Genomic DNA, 23620 nt, shown 5'->3' with positions numbered 1-23620 from the left:
TTACACAATTCTGAATGCTCACCATAGCATATACCCTCCCCAAGTCCATCCCTCCCACCCCCCCTCCACTCTAGCAACCTTCAATTTGTTTCCTGAGATGAAGAGTTTCTTGTGTTTTGTCTCCTCTGCTTTCATTTTGTTTCATTTTTCCCTCCTTTCCACTATGATCTTGTGTCTTGTTTCTCAGATTCCTCATATCAGAGAGATCATGTGATAATTGTCTTTCTCTGATAGACTTACTTTGCTTAGCATAATGCCCTCTAGTTCCATTCATGTCATTGCAAATGGCAAAGATTTTGGTGTTTTTTGATGGCTGCATAATATTTCCATTGTATGTATAAACCACATCTTCTTTATCCATTCGTCTGTTAATGGACATCTAGGCTCTTTTCCATAGTTTGGTTATTGTGGACATTGTGGCAGACACCATCTTAGCAAAGTAAGCAAAGTTAATGCCACCAGTACTACGGCATATCAGATCAGCATCTTGTGCCCCATGTTACAATGTACTGAGGACAGAGCATCGCTTCCTGCAACATCACTTCTATAGTATCTTTGCCAAAAATACCTAACTTAATCTAATTCTGAACATGTCAGACAAACCCAAATTGTGGGACCTCTACAGAATAACTAACCAACATTTTTCAAAAGGGTATGGTGACAAAAATTGAGAAAAGGCTGAGGAACTGTTAGAATTTGGAGGAGACTTAAGGAGCCATGACATCTAATACAATGTGGGATCTTGTATTGTATCCTGAAAGAGAAAAAGGGACCATAGTGGGAAAACTGATTACTTCTCATTAAGGGCTGTAGTTAATAATATTATGCCAATATTTATTTCCTTGTATTATTGTTAACATGAGGAAAGATTTGTTTAGGGTATAAAGGAATTCTTTTTTGCACCTTTCCTATGAATAAAATTATTTCAAAGAAAAAATAAAAATAAATAGAGTAAACATCCAGCTCAGTAGGGTAGAACAATTGAGCACACTCAAAGGAGAGAGAAGAGAAATGGTCAGAAAATAAAAGTAAAAAATTGAGAAATACTGACTCTTTGTAATTAAGCCAATTTCCTTGCAAGACTGAATAAAAAGAATGCAGATACATAAAATTCAGAGTGAAAAACTGGGAAACACATTTACATATTCCTTTTGGTGGTGTTATGTCTTACAAAGCTAGGTCCTCAACATTGCTGTGATTGAAAAGCAGATACTTTGTGGAATAGGCAATGAAGGTAACAGTGTCCAACTTGATTCCAAAGTGTTAAAATATTGTTCAGTGACCAATAGTTACTAAGTTGTTTGGGCTTTATTTGATAAACAGAACAATTGTTTCTTTTAGACTAGGGGTACCCTGAAAAAAGAAAAAAAACTATGGTGACACTAAAGAACTTGGCAACCTCTGAAATATAAGGATTATAAACAACTAAATGCTAAAAAAAATTCAAAAACTTCAATGAAATGGATAAATTCATAGAAAAATAATAGGCAGCTTGAATGAAAAACATTGGAATGGTAATCAAAAATCTTCCCTCCCACAAATTAGGTATGACTGTATAGGTAAATTTTACCAAATTTCAAAGGGAAATTAATTCCCCTTTTACACAGGTTACTACAAAAAATAGAAAATGTGAAAACTGCCTTAACTCTTTATGAGCCTAATATACTCTTTATGAGCCTAATATAATCGTGTTTTCAATCCCTGATAAATTTAAGAGATTCTAAAGCCATTTCTCTTACTAATGTAACCAAAAGTATCTTAAATAAAATATTAGCTATCTGAATCCAGGAATATACTAAAAGAATAATGCATCATAATCAAATGGAGTTTAGTTCAGGAATCTAAATAGTTTGTCTTTATAACAATTATTAGTGTAATTCACCATTTTAATAGAGAAGAAAACTTTCTGAGTTGATTCTGGAAAGCATTATATAAATTTCAGCGATTGTTTATGATATAAATTCTTAGCAAACTACTGAATAATTTGGTGTTGGATTTTTAGAAACTTTTTGTTATGGACATTTTCAAACATTAAAAATAGAGTGAATGAATGGTATGATGAATCTTAAATGTACTTACTGCTCAGCTTCAGCTATTACCAACATATCGCAACTCTTTTTATGCACACACATATACTCACACACTTTTTTCTCTTGCCCTGCAAGTTTTTGTTTTTGTTTTTGTTTTTGTTTTTTTAAGAGAGAGCAAGCAGAGAGACCTGAGTGGCTTAGTCAGTTAAGCATCTGCTTTTGGCTCAGGTCATGATCCCAGGATTCTTGGAGAGAGAGAGCAAGAACATTGTGGTGGCGGGAGAAGGGGGTGTTGCAGAGAGAGAATATTAATCAGGCTCCACCCTGTGCTGCTCCTGATGCAAGGGACTCAATCTTACGACCCTGAGATCATGACATGAGCCAAAGTCAAGAGTCCGATGCTTGACTGAGTGAGCCACCCAGGCTCCCTATCTGCCAGATTACTTTAAAGCAAATTCCAGCAGCATGCCTTTTAACTCAGAATATAGCTTTTTTTTCTCTACAACCATTAACATCCTTAAAAAATTAACACTAATCTCTTAACATTATCTAATACCTAGGCTGAGTAGAATTGTCCTGATTGACTCACAGGTGGATTCAAAGTCCACACATTGCATTGGCTGTTATTCCTCATTTTTTCTTTTAATCTGTAATAGTTCTTCTCTCTCTTATTTTTTTTTCTTTTCTTCTTTTTTCCATTTATATTACTAAGAAACCAGGTCATTTGTCCTGTGGAATTTTCCACAGTCTGGATTTGTTTATTGTGTTCCCATGGTGTTGCTTAACATGTTTTTTCATTCCTTGTATGTCCTCTAAACAGGTAGTTAGGCATGATTAAATTGTTATTTGGTATTGGGGGTGAATTATAACTTCATAAATATTGATGTGCTTAATTCTTAATGTCAGGAAGCACATGATGCTTGTTTTTTTTTATTTGTTAAGATGATCAGTGAGTTTAGGTACATGGCAGATGCAACCATTAAAAATGTCTTCTTTAACCTTTTTATTTACTGTCACTGATGCCTGTTGTTTAAATCATTATATTATTAGGAGGTAGCAAAATATTCTAACTTGTCATTTCCTTTATTAGCTTGTCTTTTATAAAAGAAGCACAGTCCTTCCTTAATCCTCTGATTAGCTTCAGATATAGTTTAGATAGGAAAGAAAAGGCAAGATACATGCTTCATTTTTCCCCCCCTAGAAGGTCACGTTCTTAGTAAACCTACTATGAACATAATACTAATGGAGAACCTTTAGATATGTTTTTCTTTAATATCTAAAGCAAGGCAAGGGTGCCTACTTTTACTGCTGCTGTTTATTATATCATTGGAGGTCCTTGTCAACAATATAAAGGAAGAAAAATAAAATGCATTAATATTATATAAGGAAAGAGATAAAGTTGCCATATGCAACTATATATATTCATTTACCTTGGGAGAAAAACAAAACAGAATTCAACAAACTGCAAGAACTGCCTTGAGTTTCATCAAGGGTCCTAAAAATCAGTGGTGCTACTTTTCATCATCCTTAAGCAACTAGAAAAGTATTTTTTAAAAATATGTTTTCACTTAAAACCTAGAGAGTATCTAAATATTAATCTAATCAAGAATATAAAGGATTCATCTGAAGAAAACTTTATAACTTCAGTAGAAAACTTAAGAAATAATCATGGACATGATAATTTCCTCTTATAACAATGTTCTTATTCCTGAAGTTTGTCAATAAATTCTAAGTAGCCTCTGTCAGAATTTTAGCTAGATATTTTTGAGAGGTTCTATACACTTAATCCTAAGTGATGTGTGGAAGAATAAAGAAGAGTTTTTGAATAGCTACGTCAACATTTTTAAAAAAGAGAAAAAAGGGAACTTCCAGCAGATATTCAGATATACTACAAAGCTATGTAATGTAACGTGGTATGGTGTAGGAATAGATGACTTGCACATATTAGCTGAGATGTAGACCCAAGGAGATGTAGGAACTTAATATATTACAAAGATGACACCACAAGTACTAAAAGATCGTTGAGTAGATGGTGTTGAAAAAAAAAGAGCTCAGTATATATTGAGAAGTTAAACTTTATTCTGCATCATATGCAAAGGTATAATGCATTCTACCTAAATGTGGAAGATAAACCAAAAGGTTAACAGAAGAAAATAAAGAATATTTTTGTGACCTGGGTTTGGGGAAGAACTATTTTTTTTTTTTAAGATTTAATTAATTTATTTGACAGAACACAAGCAGTCGGAGCAGGAGAGGGAGAGGGAGAAGCAGGCTTCCTGCTGAGCAGGGAGCCTGATGGTGGGGCTCAATCCCAGGACCCTGGGATCATGACCCTAGCCAAAGGCAGCCATTTAACCAACTGACCAGCCAGGAGCCCCAGGAAAGAACTTCTTAAAACCTCAAAATACAAACCAGTTGAAGGTGTATGTGTGAATTTAATTGCATCAAAATAGGTACATCTATTTAACAAAGGACCCATAGGCAAAATTAATATACATGTAACAAATGAGAGACAATATTTGCAGTGTTCGATATTGCCAAGTGATTATATCCTCTAGATTAGATTGTGCAAATAAAATAAAGCGATCCCAGCAGGAAAATGGGCAAAGACAATATAGAAAAGGAAACCCCAAATGCAATAAGCGTTTGAAGAGTTGATCAAACATATTAACAATCAGGACATGCAAATTAAAACAATAATACACCATTTCAAATATGTTGGCCTTGCACATATTAGAAAACTAGATAAAACCAAATGCATTGAAGATGCAGGGCTATCCCTGCATCCCTACACTGGTAGGGGATATGTAGCCACTCTGGACAGTAGCATGGCATTCAAATTAAGAACTTAACATGTATATGACCCAGCAATTCTGCTCCTGAGTTTATTTGCCAAAGAAAGTCTCAGACACATCTGTAAGAACACATTTATACTGCTTTTATTACAGCATTATATATGGTAGAAAGGCATTGGAGTTGATCCATGTGTCCAGTACAGGGAGAGTAGAGAGATAAAATATTTTGGAAAAATGCCATGGCATATTATGTAGTGATTAGAAGCAGCAAATCAGATGTTCACTTACAAAATGAATGAATTATGTTATAGAAGGGAAAAAGTAACAGAATGAGATATATGATATAATAAGAGTTATATGCATTAAAAATACATGCACTTAAAAGAACACAGAGTAAGAGTAAGCACGGAGGAATGGTTGCCTATCAGGTTACAGTAACAAGGATAAGGGGAAATGTAAAGATTTTTGTAACTCCCTATCTCATTCCATGGAAGTATAGGGAGTCTGTTGTTTAAGATATGATCTATAAACGTATCTAACTGGCAGTATGAGGAAAGCAAATGAAACAACTGAAGTGAGATGAAAATGTGATTTACCCAAATCTAGTAGAAGATAATACATATCCAGTAGTATAAGAATCAGGTTCTTAAGCTGACTTCATTGCCCAAAGATCTAACAGATCTTTGGAAATAATACTTCCTTTCTTATAACACCAAGGCAGTTCACTATTCTGGCTTTTCTAGGATGGATTCCAACTGAAATATTATGTTGTAAAATACAGTTTTTTTTAATGACACCCTGATTTTTTTTTTCTTTAACTTTACAGAGACTGTGCAGTTGATCCAACTTGTGTTTTATGCATGGAGTGCTTTTTGGGAAGTATTCACAGAGACCATCGATATAGGGTTAGTAATGTCCAGATAATAACCATACCCAACTATTAAATTTTATGTTAGATACCTTTTCTGCCTTTTTTAAATTCCAAGATTTAACATTATAATGGAGGAGAGTGGTTTAATAAATGTGTTATTTAAATCCTGTTAAACATATGATAGCAGTATAGAAATGAATTGTGAATCCAGACTTCTTGAACACATGGTTTAGGAACGACAGCACAGATACCAGTTTCTGCATATAGGTTTTTAACTAGTCTGTTTTGCTATTTCCTTATGTTTATTATTGTCATAATTCTCTGTTTATGCAGAAGGTTATCAAAAATTAGAGGGTAAAGGTGAGAGGTAAAACCAGGAGGGAGGTTCTGAAGGGAAGGATGTGTGAGAAAAGGAGTAAGGAAAAGTGTCAGGAAATTTAAGAAATATTCTATCTATTGGTCATCTTCTACAGAAAATTTGTCATTTCTTAATATTAAAGAGGCATCTTCTGCATTGTGAAAGAGGGCCCAACCCCAGAACATGACACCCACGAATTTTACTATTTTTCTACTGCTGTAATGCAACCAGTACTTTTCCAAAAATCATCTATGTTTGCTTTTAGATCAGGGATCTGATCAAAGGCAGATTATTGCTAAGCTTATCCTGATTGATTCCACTACTGGATATTGAAGACAAAGCCTTGGACATTTAAAAGTTAGGGAAGTGTTAGTAGCTAGACCTTGGCACCCTATTCTCAAATCATGGAGAGGGAATATTGCAGTCTTGTTATTAATTCAGGAGCCCTATTGGCTCAGGACTTTTACTCCTGTTTTTCTTCACTCTACCCGAGTATTAATAATAATGAGCTAAAACATACAAAATTGGATCCCTTGGATCTTTGTATGTTCTCTTTATTTTCCTAAATTGGTAAGAGAATCCCTGTTTCCCATAAGCTGCCTTACCTATCTTGGGTAACCATAAGAAGCACAGAAGCTACAGGGTTATCATTTTCCAAATGTTTGGCTGCCTGTGTTTCTTGGCATATATCCTTGCAGCTCCTGGGAATAACTGTCATTTGTGGGTTTACGTTAATTATATTTTGATATAGAACACACAGATAACTTTTGGGGGGGGCAGAATATAATAGGGCTCATTCTAAAGTTTGCATCAAATACCCACTCCTAAACTCTCACAGTATTTTTTTTTTAAAGCAGAATTTCTGATAATTAAATAAAAAGTCTGTCTTGCCAGATTCCTTGAATCATTGCCATATCAGGGAAGTATGAATAATTCTTGAACCCTGCAGGTTGTGAAAACTTTCTCACTGGACAGTCTTACTTGTACATTTCTTTCCTTGTAAACGAAGACTATTTAGAAGGTGTTAGAAAAGAAAAACAAACTATTTCTGTGATTTTTGTTGGTCACATTATCTAACGCAGTTATAGCACACTCATGAGACTGTTCCTGAGGGAAAGCAACTGTAGTTACCTTTATTACTGGAATCTGTTGTGTTACATTAAGCACTATAACCTGAGGGCATTGATACTGACATTTTACCAAACCCAGCAGGAAAACCCTCATGATTTCCTTAATTAAGGAAATCCTATAGGTGGACACATTTTACCTCTTTAAAATATCTGTAGTTTATTAGACATTACGAAGTAGTTTATTTTATTTTGAAATTGCTTAAATTAGTGTAGGCTTATTTAAGCTTTAAAACATTGAGGGTTTTGGCCTTTTATTTAATTTTAACTCCTCCAAAGGAACTAAGCACTTTAGCAATGTTATTTCCTTAGCACTTGATATTCTTATTTATAATCTGATAGCCCTCAGGAAACACGTATTGACAAGATACTTTACAATTTTTTTTTAAGATGACAACATCAGGAGGTGGAGGTTTCTGTGACTGTGGTGATACTGAAGCTTGGAAAGAGGGTCCTTACTGTCAAAAACATGAACTTAACACCTCTGAAATTGAGGAAGAAGAGGTAAAAACATTTTCGCTAAGTTGTTTTTAAGGAAATACTGTTTTAACTACAAATTTGAAATACTTTCAGACATAGGAATTAGCTTATGAGATATGGGTAAGCAAAATAGTCCTGTCACTATAACCAGTGGCCAGATATACTTTGTAAGTTTTTTGCATTTTATAGATGCCATACCATTGCTGGTGGTACTCACTTGAAATTCTGGAAATTTAATTTAATTGGGATTTATTATTTGAGGTTTTGCTTTAAGTCCTCATTTATCATTGAAGGATATTTTTCCCATATGTAGAGACTAGTTAACTTGGTTGGTTTTTGTATAGTTGTGTTGTGACTAAGATTTTGTAGGCTAGATACCTTTCTTTACTGTAAGCGTACATGGTAGCCAGTCCTAATCACTAGCTTGCCTATCATGACCTTCGGATAAGTGATGGGACCAAGTATAAAGACAGTATGCTGCTCAGTACCCATTATAGTCACTCCAGCTGTTAATATGTGCTTTTTAAAGTAATTGATTCTGCATTATTTTTCTCTAAATGATATTTGTAACAATGTAGTGGACTCTTACTAAATAAATATATAAATCTCTGCTATTTCTGACAGTTTGATGTTTGATTCAGGATCCTTATTTCACATATTATTTTTAAATGCAGAGAGATAGGTACATTTGAAGTACTTATGCATTGTTAGTAGGTCTGCTATAGATCTACGACAGGCGAACATTAATGGTGCTTCTGGTGCACATACCTTACAGGTCTCAAAATTTGACTAAGATTTTATAGTATGGAACAATGTCTTTTAGATTGTGTTCCACTGTGTTCAGGACAGATTAAAATTTGTATGAAGTGTTGAGTGCTATGGGAAACATATTTTGTGTTTCATTTGTTTTGTGTAAGTGTTTTAGGATTTGTGACAGATGCCCAGTGATCAGGATTTCAGAGCTCTCCACTTACATTGAAGGAGCTCTCTTGTTATCTCTTTTATATACTGTATTAGAGTTCCATTTGTAAAAATACAAATAGAAAAGCTGTTTTTGACAAAAAGAGCTGTGCTTCTTCTAAAAAAAATTGGAAACCGGTATAAAACTATGGGAGAAAATATTTACAAATTTTATAGAGTAGTCCCACCTTATCCGTGGAGGATATGTTCTAAGACCCCCCCGTTAATGCCTGACATCATGGATGGTACCACACCCTGCATAGACTGTGTTTTTTTTTCTTATGCATACATACCTATGACAAAATTTAATTTGTGAATTAAGCACAGGAAAAGACTGATAGTAACATTACAATAAAAGTTATGTGAATGTGCACTCACTCATTTGTTCTTATAATATTGTGCTGTGATGATATGAGATAGTGAAATGCCTACTTTGATGAGATGAAGTAAGGTGAATGCCACAGGCATCATAAGATAATGTTAGGCTACTGTTGAGCTTCTGAGTGTACATGAGAAGAAGGACTGTCAGCTTCTAGTCTGCAGTTGCCCTGGGAGTGCCTGAAGCTGTGGATAAGGGGTAATTTAATGGATCTGACAAGGGTCTAGTATCCAGAATATGTAAGAACTCAACAACAAAACCACAAATAACCCTGTTAAATATGGGCAAAGGACTTAAATAGACCTTTTTCCAAAGACGATACAATACACATGACCAACAAACACATGAAAACATGTTCAGCATCATTAGTTACTAAGGAAATGCACATTGAAACCACTTCACACCCACTAAGATGGCTATAATCAGAAAGAAAGAATGTGTGTGTTGGCGAGGATGTAGAAAAACTAGAGCCCTTGTACATTGCTTAAATGGGATGCAAAATGATCCAGTGCTGTGGAACAATTTGACAATTTTACTGTTCCTCCAAAAATTAAACAGAATTACTATATGAACCTTTAATTTCACTCTTGGATATATACCCAAAAGAACTGAAAACAAGTATTCAAATAAGTATCACCCATAACATCTATGGGTGGATGGATGGAATTGTGGTATATAGCTACAGTGTAATATTACTCAGAGGTAAAAAGGAATGAAATACTGATACATGGTACAACTTGGATGAACCTGCCAAAACATGCTAAGTGAAAGAAGCCAGGCACAAAATACCACATATTGTATGATTCCATTGAAAAATATCGGAAAGAGGTAAATCTGTAGACAGAACTCATACTGGTGATTGCCAAGGGAGGGGGGAAGGGGGAGAATGGGGGGAAACTGCTTAATGGGTAAGGGGTTTTACTTTGAAGTAATAGAAATGTTTTGAAATTCTATAGGCGTGGTAGTGGAACAACATTATGAATGTAGCAAATACCACAAAGTAGTTTACTTTAAAATGGTTAAGTTTAGGTATTTGATTTTTATCTCAATAAATTTGCAAAGAAAAACCTTAGGACTTTTGTTATCTTTCAGTCTTTGTTTTAGAGTAGACTTAAATCACTTTCTAAGAAAATTTGCTTTATTTTACTCTGTTGACCTTATTCTCATACATTAGTAGGGTTGCTATCTAATAGTGCAGACTTGAGTTAATTTCCTGAATTTTAGGAAGATGTTACCAAGATCACCTTCCTGGCTGAAATTATATGGTCCTGCCTGGAGAATTCATACTTCAGCAACTTGGCAGAAAATAAAACCTCCAGACTCTGCCATTTAATTCCTGTTTAAGAATTCAGCTAAGAGAAATGAAGTCCTCAAGGATAAGACTGTAAGAGAAGCTATTTTTAAAATAGCATTATGTTTAGCATTGCTGGTCCCCACTCATTAAATTTATACATATATGTAGGTTTTTAATATTTTGTGCTTGAAAAGGAAGAAAGCTATATAATATTTGCAGTGTACTTTTAAAAAAAAATCTGTCATAGGATTGTTTTTATTGAATGTAATTTTTGTTATACATTTGGCCTGCATCTTAAGAAAAGGTAGAAAAAGCTTAATACACTTCTATAGGGATAATGCTTAGCACTTCCACGGGTCTTCTCAACTCATTGCATATGGGATGGGACTTTTTTTTATTGTATAGGCCAAGGGTCAGCAAACTGTGGCCCCACAGGCCAGATCTTATTTTCAACCTGTTGCTGGCACCACCATAAGCTAAAAATGGTTTTTATATTTTTAAATACTTGGAAAAAGTCAATAGGATGATATCTGTGGCATGTGAAAATGATAGGAAATTCAAATTTTTGTGTCTGTAAAACAATTTTATTGCAACAAAGCAATGCTTGTGTTTATTGTCCAAAATTGCTTTTCCACTACAATAGAAAAATTGAGTAGCTACAACAAATACCCTAGAGTCTACAAAAACTAAGAGACAATATCTGACTCTTCACAGAAGAGTTTGTGGACCCCATGTGTATGCTGTCAGAAGCATTGTGTTTATTATACCTGCTTCCCCCTCACTAAATGGCAATAGCATCTCCCATCACTGTGACGATAGTAAATGCCAGACCAGGTTTCCAAATGGGCCCTTTGGGCATGGGAGGTGAGTAAGAAGGCTAGAGTGTCCCCTTTGATAATCTTTACAGGAACTATAAGAAACTTCTCTTAGGTCTCTGCATTAGGAAATATTACTTTCTCTTTCTATGGGTCTGGTAACTGATTTTTTCCTCTTACTGAAGCTTTTGGGAAATAGAGTCAAATGTTTGGAAACGTGCCTGTCTATAGTAGCTGTTCAGAAATTGTATGATATGTCTGTATAATAAACATGTTATCTTGATTTCAATTTTCCTGCCTTTATTCTGGTTTTGCCCTCTTTGTACATCTATTTTTTTAATATTATGCTTTGGATGTATTCTTAAATTGCTATAAATCCTTTTTGAAGTGAGATTTAATTCAGTAACAAATGCACTTGAGTGAACAACCTCAGTGAAGACTTTCTTTTACCTGAAATTTTCACTTATCAGTGCTGCTCCCATCTCAGACATAGATTTGTGATTATTAGCTAAATATTATGCTAAGTATTGTGTTTATTTCTTTAATTCTCAGAACAGCCCTATAAGATAAATACTGCTGTTAATGTTAGTGCAGAAGCTTGAGTTTTCGGAGTTAAAAATTTTTCCAAAGTGTCTTAATGGTAGTATGGGCTCCAGTAATGGAATTCTTTAACAGTATTTTGCACTGATTTTATTTTATTTTATTCTCCAAATTTTTATTTAACATACAGTGTAATATTAGTTTCAGTGTAGATTTTAGTGATTCATCACTTAAATACAATACCCAGTGCTCATCAGAGCAAGTGCCCTCCTACCATTACCTACTTAACCCATCCCCCCGCCCACCTCTCCTCCAGTAACCATCAGTTTGTTCTCTGGTTAAGAGTCTGTTTCTTGGTTTGCCACTCTTTTCCCCCAGTGTTCATTTATTTATTGTTTCATTTCTTAAATTCCACCATATGAGTGAAGTCATACGGTATTTGTCTTTCTTTGACTGACTTATTTCAGTTAGCATAATACTCTCCAGCTTCATCCACATTGTTGCAAATGGCAAGATTTCATTCATTTTTTTCGCTGAGTAATATTACAGTGTGTGTGTGTGTGTGTGTGTGTGTGTGTGTGTGTGTGTATCTCACATCTTCCTTATCCATACATTAGTCAGTGGACATTTGGGCTCCTTCTGTAATTTGGCTGTTGATGATGCTACATTACACTGATTTTATAAATAATATTCAGCAGTGGAATTGCTTTTTTTTTCCCAACAAAATTCTAATTTTAAAATCCCAATAATTAAAGAGAATAAAGAGGGAAGCCTGCTTCTCTCTTTTTATTCCAGTGTAATTAGCATACAATGTTATATTAGCTCCAGGTACAAAATACAACGTTTCACCAGTTCTTTACATCACTCACTGCTCATCAGGATAAGTGTACCCTTTTTTTTTTTTATAGATGAGTTCTTTTTTTTTAAAGATTTTATTTATTTATTTGACAGAGACAGATCACAAGTAGGTAGAGAGGCAGGCAGAGAGAGGAAGGAAAGCAGGCTCCCTGCCGAGCAGAGAGCCCAATGTGGGGCTCGATCCCAAGACCCCGGGATCACGACCTGAGCCAAAGGCAGAGGCTTTAAACCACTGAGCCACCCAGGCGCCTCTAGGATAAGTGTACTCTTAATTCCTTTCAACTGTTTCACCCATGCCCCACCTACTTCCCCTCTGGTAAACACCAGTTTGATTCCATATATTAATTTAAGAGTCTGTTTTTTGTTTATCTCTTTTTTCTTTGCTCATTTGTTTTGTTTCTTAAATTCTACATAATTGAAATCATGTGGTATTTGTCTTTCTCTGACTTATTTCACTTAGCATTATACCCTGTAGATCCATACATGTTGTTGCAAATGGCAAGATTTATTCTTTTTTATGGCTGAGTAATATTCCATCGTTTATATATATGTCACAGCTGCTTTATCCATTTATCAGTGGGCACTAAAAGCGGTATAATTAATGAACTTACTTTTTATCAGTTGAAATGTGTATTAATTACTTGCTAGAAAGTCAACTTTGAAATGAGGGAGGTGGTTTTGATAATTATTTAGTTTCTAGTTTATTACTAGTTTCAGTTGGGGAGTATAGGAAAAGTCCTTATTCATAGCTTATTTGCATATGACAACAGTTAAAATTGTTATTGTAATACAGTGTATGCTTACACTTTAAAAAATGACACAGGGGTGCCTGGGTGGCTCAGCTGTTAAACATCTGCCTTCAGCTCAGGTCATGATCCCAGGGTCCTGGGATGGAGCCCTGTGTCAGGCTCCCTGCTCAGAGGGAAGCCTGCTTCTCTCTCTGCCCCTCCCCCTGCTTGTTCCTGCTCTTGTTGTCTGTCTTTCTTTCAAATAAATAAATAAAATCTTTTTTTAAAAAGTGTATGACAGGGGCGCCTGGGTGGCTCAGGGGGTTAAAGCCTCTGCCTTCGGCTCAGGTCATGATCCCAGGGTCTTGGGATCCAGCCCCGCATCGGGCTCTCCGCTCGGCAGGGAGCCTGCTTCCCTTCCTCTCTCTGCCTGCCTCTCTGCCTACTTGTGATCTCTGTCAAATAAATAAATAAAATCTTTTTTAAAAAAAATAAATAGATAAAAAGCATATGACATAAAAAACTAGTTTTCCATAATTCCCACTACCTTCTAATGTAAGCAGATATCCTTTTTAGTAATATGTCTTGTGTTCTTCTAGTTTGAAAGAAGAGTAACTCACAGTTGACTCACAGACCAGGGTTTGCATTCTATAAAATAAATGTAATCAAAGAACTACAGTTATTAGTCATAATTGATAATACAGTATAGGGTGAGATGATCATTTATTTACAAATTCCAACTGACTTATGATATCATAAGAGCACTTTGAGCAGAAGTCTTTCTTAGCATTTAATGAGAATCTTAAGCAGACTCCACAGTGTGCATGAAGCCCAATGGGGGACTTGGTCTCATGACCCTGAGATCGTAACCTGAGCTGAAACCAAGAGTCAGACGCTTAACTGACTCTGCCCTCAGGTGTCACCAGAAATAATTCTTAATGAGTGACCATCTTTGAAGATGTTAACTTGTATGCAGAGATGGCAGAAAAATCTTTATTCCTAGCCCTGCCCCAAACTGGGTTAATGTAATGGCAAAATTACTAGTTGGTGATCCTCAATATGTAATATTACACATCTTAGAGTGTATTTTTACATTCCATTTTAAAATACAGATAATTATATATTTTTAAGCCAGTGTGTAATTTAAACAGGAAACAGCTTTACCGGGCCCTCGGATTTTATAGAACAGTTTGAATACTACTGTCTTGGATTCTCAAGAATTGGCATTTGTTTCTGTTTCAGGACCTGTTTCGTTCTTATAAATTCTGTTTATTGTAATTCATTCTCTAAATGTCTTGTATTATGGGACATAATAGTGAGAAATGAGTGACTGACTATATAGCAGGGTAATATCACCAAGCAAACTGAGCTTTGATTCTACTTTCTATTTTGGTGTAGAAAGAGGTTCATATATATATATTTTTTAAGATTTTATTTATTTATTTGACAGAACAAGAGAGCACAAGCAGGGGGAACAGTAGAGGGAGAAACAAGCTCTCCACTTAGCAGACAGCCCAATGCAGGGCCCCATCCCAGGACCCTGGGATCACAACCCGAGCCAGAAGTAGGCACTCAACCATCTGAGCCACCCAGGCGGCCCTCCCCGCATTTCTTAAGATTTTATTTATTTATTTGTCAAAGCACACACAAGCAGGGAGAGTGGCAGGCGGAAGGAGAAGCAGGCTCCCTGCTCAGAAAGGAGCCTGATGTAAGACTCCATCCCAGGACCCTGAGATCATGACCTGAGCCAAAGGCAAGCACTTAACTGACTAAGCCACACAGGCCTCCGGAGGTTCATATTATTATTAATACCCATTCTTTTATGAATCTCCAGGAGGTACCAGTTCTAGTTCCTTCTTTGTATGGATGGTTTCACTATGTTAGTGACTTCTAGTCTCTGAAAGAAATAGTAAAATAAACTTTGCTAGTAGGATAAAAAAAATTTTTCCCATGGGACATATAAAGCAGACCATTGAGAAGATTGTAGATAAAAAGTCCTGTAAGACAAAAATCTTCTTACTCTTCTTTTTCTTATGTTCTTCACACTCTTTACCCATCTCCTTTAGGAGTCTTTTTTCTTCCGTTCTTTTTATTCCCCGTCTCCATGTGTGTGTTATCAGTTCCACTAGGCTTATTTTTGGTGAGGATGTACAAAAAAATCTGTATCCTTTATGTATATTTGCAGTAATGTGTTGATTCCCATTCCATGATGTTGGAGCATACTGATTTTCCCTTTTTCGTAAAGATATATTTATTTTAAAGGGTTTGTGTACAAGAGAGAGGAGGGGCAGAGGGAGAGGAAGAGAGAATCTCTCAAGGAGACTCCCCACTCACCAGGGAGCCCGCTGCTGGGCTCAGTATCACAACCCTGAGATGAGGACATGGCCCACAGTCAAGAGTTGGATGCTGAACTTACTGAGCCACCCAGGTGCCCCAGAACATACTATTTTATTATTTGGGAATGAATATAATACTACTTAGCCATTAAGCTAGGTAACAAGCAAAGCATTAAGATTAAAATTGTGTAAAACATTTTGCCTAGAAGGTATGATAAGCTTAGTGTATATTTACAGTAATACTTTTTCACATTAACCTAGAATTTTTGTGACTTATTCCCTGTTAAGTATAAGGTGCTAAGTTCCCCTTCCATACATACATGACATGCACTGCTAAAACAAAGTAGACAAGGGAGTGATACTTACAGCATCAAGGGGCAGTTTTCTGACTTTGTATTCTGACCGTTTAGAGTTGGGCTGAAAATGAGGCTCTCCTTTATACCTATAAACTAAATTATCTGTCCTTAGGTATCATTACTTTGTTTATTCTGGAAATTGGGGATTAGTAGGATATGAAGCTATAAAGATGGTTTGATGTTAGGTTTTAAAGATCCCGGAATGCCATGCTAAAATTTTTAGATTTATTCATCAATGGCCTTGGGATGCCATCGATTATGTTTAGGTTATCCAGTAATTGGGATCATTATAAACAGAATGGTTCAGGAAGCTTGATTTGGTAGGACATACAGGATCAACCTGAAGAGAAGCCAAAGCTGGAAGATCAGTCAGCTGTTCACAGTAGTATTTTGAGGGGTAGAGGCAGAACAGGAAAGAGGAGAATTAATATGCATTTAAGATGGTTGCAATTTTTATTTTCTGTTCTTAACAGGATCCTCTTGTGCATTTATCAGAAGATGTGATAGCAAGAACCTACAACATTTTTGCTATTATGTTTAGATATGCAGTGGAGATACTAACCTGGGAAAAAGAAAGTGAATTGCCAGCAGATTTAGAGATAATGTAAGTACAGCCCTTTTATTCTTTGTATTCGTATTTGCTCAAACTCTGTTTTAAGCATTTTGATTCTAATTCCTCAAATTAAGTTTAATACAGCTAAGATCGAACATACTCTCTTTTAGTAATTAGTTTTCAGAATACTTTATTTCAGAGTTTTTAAATATGTGTGATCCACTTAGTTGGTAGAGATTTCTCCCTGTTCATTGATTAGTTTACTTTAGCCTCGTATTTCAGGCACAGGCACTTTTCCGTTCTTTGTGTGATAAACCTGATAACTCTCACATTTTTACTGTTTGCGTTTTGATTATTGAGGTTGCAAACTTGTGACCAGAGAGTTGGATTCTGCCATAGTTGTATTAAGGCTCAGGGCTGGCTTTTCCATGTGATGTGCCTGCCTCAAACAACCTTCCCTTTAACTTTTAATTCTAACTAAATTTATTGGAGTCCTGTTCATATTTAAGGTTGATTACAAGTTGAAGTGAGGGTCTAGTGAACATCAGTGGTTTCTTTTTTGCTTTTTCAGTACTGTTCTAGACACTTAGACTCTTCAGTGTTTTTTAATAAAGTGAGATGTTAATTATACTTTTTTAGAAATGTTGAAAATAGTGCCTTATGAATCTATCTTCACATGTATCCATATTGCCATATGAATCTTCACATATATCCACACATACCCATATATGTCGTATGAATGTATCTTCACAATATCTTGCAGGTATTGCAGGTTGGTTTCCAGACCACTGCAATAAAGCAAGTCAAATGAACTTTTTGGTTTCCCAGTACACATGAAAGTTAGATTTACACCATGCTGTAGTCTAATAACATTATGTTTAAAAAACAAAGTACATAACCTTAACTTAAAAATACTTCATTGCTAAAAGATGCTGACCATCATCTCAGATTTCAGGGAGTCATAATCGAGGGTCCTGCCTCAATGTTGTTGGCTGCTGACTGAGCAGGTAGGGAGTGGCTGTGGCAGTTTCTTAAAACAAGACAACAGTGAAGATTGCTACATCAATCGACTCTTCCTTTCACTTGAACACTTAGAGATCATTACAGTTTCAGTTGTCTCAGAATACAGAGGCCCAGGGAGAGGGAGAGAAACAGGAAACAGCTGCTCAGTGGAGCAGTCAGAACACATACAACATTTATACCTAAGTTTGCAGTATTAAATGGATGTGGTTCCTAGTGCTCCAAAACAATTATGACCGTAACATTAAAGATCACTGATCACTGATCACAGTTCACCATAACAAATATAATAATGATGAAGATGTTTGAAGTATTGCAAGAATTACCAAAACATGATGCAGAGACATAACATGAGCAAATGCTGTTAGAAAGATGGCACTGAAGAGGCTTGCTCAACACAGCATTGCCACAAACCTTCAGTTTGTAAAAAAACAAAACCCACAATATCTACAAAGCACAGTAAAACAAGATGTACTTCAAGTTGGGAACCGTTGATCAAAGATACAAATTTAGACCCTAGAGAATAGAAGAGTTTTGTTTTTATCTTTTTGTTTCATTGTAGGTTCAAAATCACCAGTATAGAAGGGAAAAGAATGTAACTTGCTTCTCTTATACTATTTTCCTGACTTAGTAGATGGCATTCCATCTACACAGAAACCTGAATCGCCTATACCCATTTAGATTTCAAACCCAGCTGGTTCTTCCTCCATCAAATCATATAACTTCTGTTCTTCTCCATTACTGCTGTCCTACTCCAAATTAATTAATTTCATCATTGACAACATTGCTTCCCTAGCAGAATTGCTATATCTATTCTTGTCCTCAACGATTCATTCTCCACATGGTAGCAAAGTGAACTTTAAGGCAAACCTGACTGTTACTTATTTTAAGGATCTCTGATATAAATCCCTTGAACTCATGACCCCGAGATCAAGAGTCACATGCTCTTCCAACTGAGCCAGCCAGGTACCCCAATGTATTGTAAAATACTTAGCAGGATCCCTGGTCCTTAACTGCTAGATGACAGTGGCACTCCTGCCCCAGTCATGACAACAGAAAATGTCTCTAGACATTGCCAAGTGGTCCTCTATGGTAGTTAGTGGAGAAGTGCCTCCAGTTTAGAACCATTGATAGTTAGTTTGACTTTGGGTCTCAGATTACTTCTCTGCAGTTCTCTGAAGTCCCAGATCTATTTTACCCTGTTGCAGTTTTTTGTTCTTCTTGATAAAAGCCAGTTCACTTAGAATTACATGTCAAATACATATCTTCCCCAACAGATAGTGGTGTCATCGAGCATGGGGGACCACAGATGACTTTGCTACAGATATGTGCCCAGTACCTAGCACATCCCCTGGCACTAGAACCAAGTGTGCTCTTACTTAATCAGCCTAGAGCTAGAGAATATGCAGTTAGATAATATATAATTTACGTTTTACCCCACAGAGAGAAGAGGGATACCTACTATTGCATGCTGTTTAATGATGAGGTGCATACTTATGAACAAGTTATTTATACCCTTCAGAAAGCTGTTAACTGTACACAAAAAGAAGCCATTGGCTTTGCAACTACAGTAGATCGAGATGTAAGTAATTTTCATTATATTAATGTCACATAATAAATTTGAACCTTTATTACAGATAAGCTATTCTGGGAAAATTGAATAGTCTAGGGTGTTTTTGTTTTAAGGATTTTATTTATTTATTTGAGAGAGAGAAAGAACACAAGTAGAGGGGAGGAGCAGAGGGAGAGGGGGAAGCAGACTCCCCACTGAGCAGGGAGCCCAATGTAGGGCTTGATCCTGGGACTCTGGAATCATGACCTGAGACAAAGGCAGACATTTAACCAACTGAGCCACCCAGGTGTTCTTAGGCTATTTTTTTTTTTAATTTCATTTGAATATTGGGACAGATACATATTGGGTATAAATATAAGCTGTTGTCAGAAAGTTTAGAAGGAAATGTAGATGGAATTGCCCTCATTCTACCCAGTGATTAGAAATATTCAGTTATGGAGCACCTGGGTGGCTCAATCAGTTAAGCATCTCCCTTCAGCTCAGGTCATGATTCCAGGGTCCCTGCTCAGTGGGGAGTCGTCATCTCCCTCTGCCCCTCCCCACAACTTGTGCTCTTTCTCTCTCTCTAACTCACTCTGTCTCTCAAAGAAATAAAATCTTAAAAAAAAAGAAAAGAAATACTTAGTTATGAAAACAGGAATTATAGCAACCTAGAAGAATAAATGTTATATCATTTAAGGAAATATACTTATTAGTGAGTTGAAAATATTAGGATGGTTTTGAAGGAAGATAATTTACTTTTCATCATTGAATAGAATGAATGTTGTAAATATTAAAGTTGACTGGAGTTGTTATATGCTCAAATATGTTTATTTACTGGATGAAAAGTTATTAATACTGAATATAATATTTTTACATGTTAATTTAAAATATCTTCATTTACCAGGGTCGTAGGTCTGTTCGATATGGAGATTTCCAGTATTGTGAACAAGCAAAATCAGTGATTGTTGTAAGTAATTTAAAAACATGTCTACGCTGTTATTTTTTTTTAAATTAGTTTAAAACTCATTCCATATTTTGGCATTTATGAACACATATTTCTGTATTCATGAATGTAAAGCCAGCATCAGCCAAAAGTCATGTTTAATGATATGTTTCTTGAGCATTCATTGTATTATTGCTCTGTTTTTTTAAGGTAAGAATAATATTGAAAATGAACATTTACATGAAATACAGATTTTATGCCTTCCTATTTCTCTGTCAGAAATATCTTAGAAAGTGTATCATTTTTGTTTTGTTTTTGATAGCATGTCACATTACTTTTTAGGACTTTAACTGACTTAGCACCAAGATCAGAATTCAAGGGAGGTTGTTTCTTAGTAACTTATACCAAAGTATGCTGCATATAATAATAGCACTTAATGTAGTATTTCTCTAAAAGAAAACTATTCCTCACATTTATATTTATTTTAAAAAGTAAGAATTATTTTAAACTCTTCCATGTAAATGAATTTTATGTAAATGTCCTTTTTGTTAAGTATTTTAAATATGCAGATAAAAATAGAGATAACATAGCAAATGCCTGTATGCCCACATTATACAGCTTTTCCTCACACTTTTTTAATGTAAATAAAATAGTGTCGAGGACCCTGTATTAACCCTTCTTTATCCTATTCCCTTTTCTCCTACCCTAGAGATAGATAATGACTTTTACTCATTTGTTTGTTCATTCTTGTGCGTACCTTTATGCTTCCATTTATTAAATCTGTTAACATTATATGTATTGATTTGGAGGCCTTTAAACATTAATTCATAATGTTTCATAACAAGGTTCATACTGGATGTATTTATACTACAGCTTTCTATTTCATTGTTGATACTAGGTTTGTGTGTGTTGATGCATGTACCTGTGAAGTATTCGATTAATAACTTTACCATAATTTTGCCATTCTCCTACTGATGGACAATTAGGATAATTCCTTTTTTTTTTTCTTCTTTTGCTATGACTAAAAATCCGGCTATGGTTGCATAGATGTAAAAGTTTCTCTAGGGTATATACCAAGAAATAGGATTTCAGAGCATTTTCATCTTTACTAGAGTTTGCTAAGTTAGTCTCCAAAATGGTGGCACTAATATGCATGCCCATCAGAGGTGTATAGAGAGTTCCCATTTCTCCACAACTTTGTCAAAACTGTGTATTGTCAGATTTTTAAATTTTTGCCAATTTCATGTGTGTGGATGGCATCTCGTCAATTAAATTTACATTGTCTTAATTATGAGTATCTTTATATTTTCTTTAAGATTTATTTATTTATTTATTTATTTGATGGAGAGAGAGAGCGCACAAGTAGGCAGAGCAGTAGGGAGAGGGAGAAGCAGGTTGCTCATTGAGCAGAGGGCCTTTTGTAGAGCTGGATCCCAGGACCCTAGGATGATGACCTGAGCTGAAAGCAGACACTTCAGCTGACACTGACTGAGCCACCAAGGCACCCCATTTTATTTCATATTTATTTATGTTTTCTGTGAATTTCCTATTCATATCCTTTACCCATTTGGGGGGTTTTGTCTTTTTCTTACTTTTTTGTTAGGGGTTCTTTATGTAACCCGAATTGTGGTCTTTTGTTACAAATATCTTTTCCCACGATGTGACTTAATTTACATTTGTCTCTGGTTCCTTTCATTGAGCAAAAACTTTAAATTTTACTGTAGCAAAATACATCTTTTTCTTTATGATTTGTACATTTGATGTTTTATTTTAAAAATTCTTAATATCTAGACATAATAATACATGAGGAACTATATCATGGTTGGGTAGAAGAATATTTCCATTTTTAGGAAATGCAGATTGAATATTAAGGGATAAGGAGGGATGATGCATATAACACACCCTCAGTAGTTCTTGGGGGTTTTTCTTTTTTTTTTAATTTAAGTTAATATATGTTTATCTGTGTGGAGAGAAGAAAAATAAGGTGGAAATGATAAAGCAATCGGGATCAAAGTTATAGTAGATGAATCTGAGTAAAGCAAAGAGGTATTTTTTTCTTATATTGGTTACTTTATAACTTCTTATTTGTAGTACTGTCATTTCAATTTTTCCTTTTTAAGAAAATTAGTATTTGTAATCTCTGGTGGCATTTATATAGATATATTCATAATACAGAAAAGAAAGTCCAGAAATAGATACTAGCTAGAAGTAACTATAGGTACGTTCTAAGGAAGGAGGAGAGCTTCTTAACCTATACTAGAACCCCAGGAGTTAATAAAGAAATGTATTTTTTGGCTACGTAAAAAATTAGCATAAGAAGATACTCCATAAACAAAGTCAAGAGACAAACAGTAGATTTAGGCAAAATTATTTCTAACATAGAGGATAGACATTTAATGTTTATGATAAACAGAATACTCATAGATTATCAAGTAGGGAACAAATAACAAAATAGAAAAATGGACAGAGGATATGGAAAGGCAATTACAGCAGAGAAAAAAATCTAGGCAGTCAGTATACATGAAGAGACTCACTCATTGGTAATCAGTAAAATGATGGGGAGATTTCATATTCAACAGGTTGGAGAGGTTAGAGTGGTAAAATACCTTACTGGCAGAGATGCAGAGAATTTGAAAGCTGGTGTAAAATAAATGGCTACAGCATTTGGGGAAATAACTTAGTAGCATCTATTACTAAAGTTTTATCTTTCCTAAGAATTTATCTCATAGAAATGTAAGCACTAGCAAGTGTGTATACAAAGATGTTCAGTGCTGCTTTTTTTGTAGTCACAGGAGACTGAAAACAAAGGGAATATGAATGCCCTTCTCTAGAGGATGTTTGAATAAATCCACACCACAGAATATCATGAGTCATTAACCCAAAAAAATTGGTTAACGCAAAGATACACAAGAGTATGTATAGTATCCCATTTTTGTAGATCAAATAAAAATCTTTATAAATGTATACATATATAACATATAGATAGAGAAAATATGCAGAGACATACTGTGTTAATGTGGATTATGGGGATGGGATAAAGTTGGGGGTAGAAAGATGATCCAAACAAAAAATTATAATAGACTTAAGTAGACCTTTCTTCAAAAAGGTATATAAATTACCAGTAAGCACATGAAAACATCCTCAATAATCACTAATTGTTAGGGAAATGCAAATGAAAACCATGATGAGATACCCACCTGTTACCCATTTGGATGGCTGTTATAAACAAAAAACGTAACAGCATCAAAAGAGTTGGCAAGGATATGGAGAAATTGCAACCCTTGGGCACATTACTGGTGGGAATGTAAAATGGTACAGCTACTATGGAAAATTGTAATGTAGTTCCTCTAAAAATTAAAAGGGAATTAACATATGATCCAGCAGTTTTGCTTCTGGGTATATGCACAAAAGAATTGAAAGCAAGGTCTAGGAGATATTTGTACACCTATGTTCAAAGCAGCATTGTTATTCACAATAGGCAAAAGACAGAGCAACTCAAGTGTCTATTGATGGATGAATGGAAAAATAAAATCTATATACATACAATAGAATATCATTCAGCCTTAAAAAGGAAGGAAATGCTGGTGCATGCTACAACATAGGTAAACCTTGAGGATATTAT

The 23620-nt window shown here is 35.2% G+C and overlaps 1 protein-coding gene across 7 annotated transcripts in view; it reads left to right on the top strand.

The window, feature by feature from the left end:
• The window catches only part of UBR2 (ubiquitin protein ligase E3 component n-recognin 2), a 126463-nt gene that overhangs the window by 34131 nt on the left and 68712 nt on the right, over positions 1-23620 (top strand). For 6 of the 7 annotated variants that reach the window (XM_059400453.1, XM_059400454.1, XM_059400451.1 and 3 more), the window contains exons 3-7: positions 5652-5730; positions 7572-7685; positions 16401-16531; positions 18944-19082; positions 19960-20022. In XM_059400453.1, the coding sequence (XP_059256436.1) occupies positions 5652-5730; positions 7572-7685; positions 16401-16531; positions 18944-19082; positions 19960-20022 (526 nt within the window). The remainder of the gene's footprint in view (positions 1-5651; positions 5731-7571; positions 7686-16400; positions 16532-18943; positions 19083-19959; positions 20023-23620) is intronic. The other variant, XM_059400456.1, reaches the window with a different exon arrangement.

The sequence above is a fragment of the Mustela nigripes genome, chromosome 5 (genome assembly GCF_022355385.1).
Source record: "Mustela nigripes isolate SB6536 chromosome 5, MUSNIG.SB6536, whole genome shotgun sequence".
NCBI lineage: Eukaryota > Metazoa > Chordata > Mammalia > Carnivora > Mustelidae > Mustela > Mustela nigripes.
This window is presented reverse-complemented; position numbering and strand designations above follow the sequence as displayed.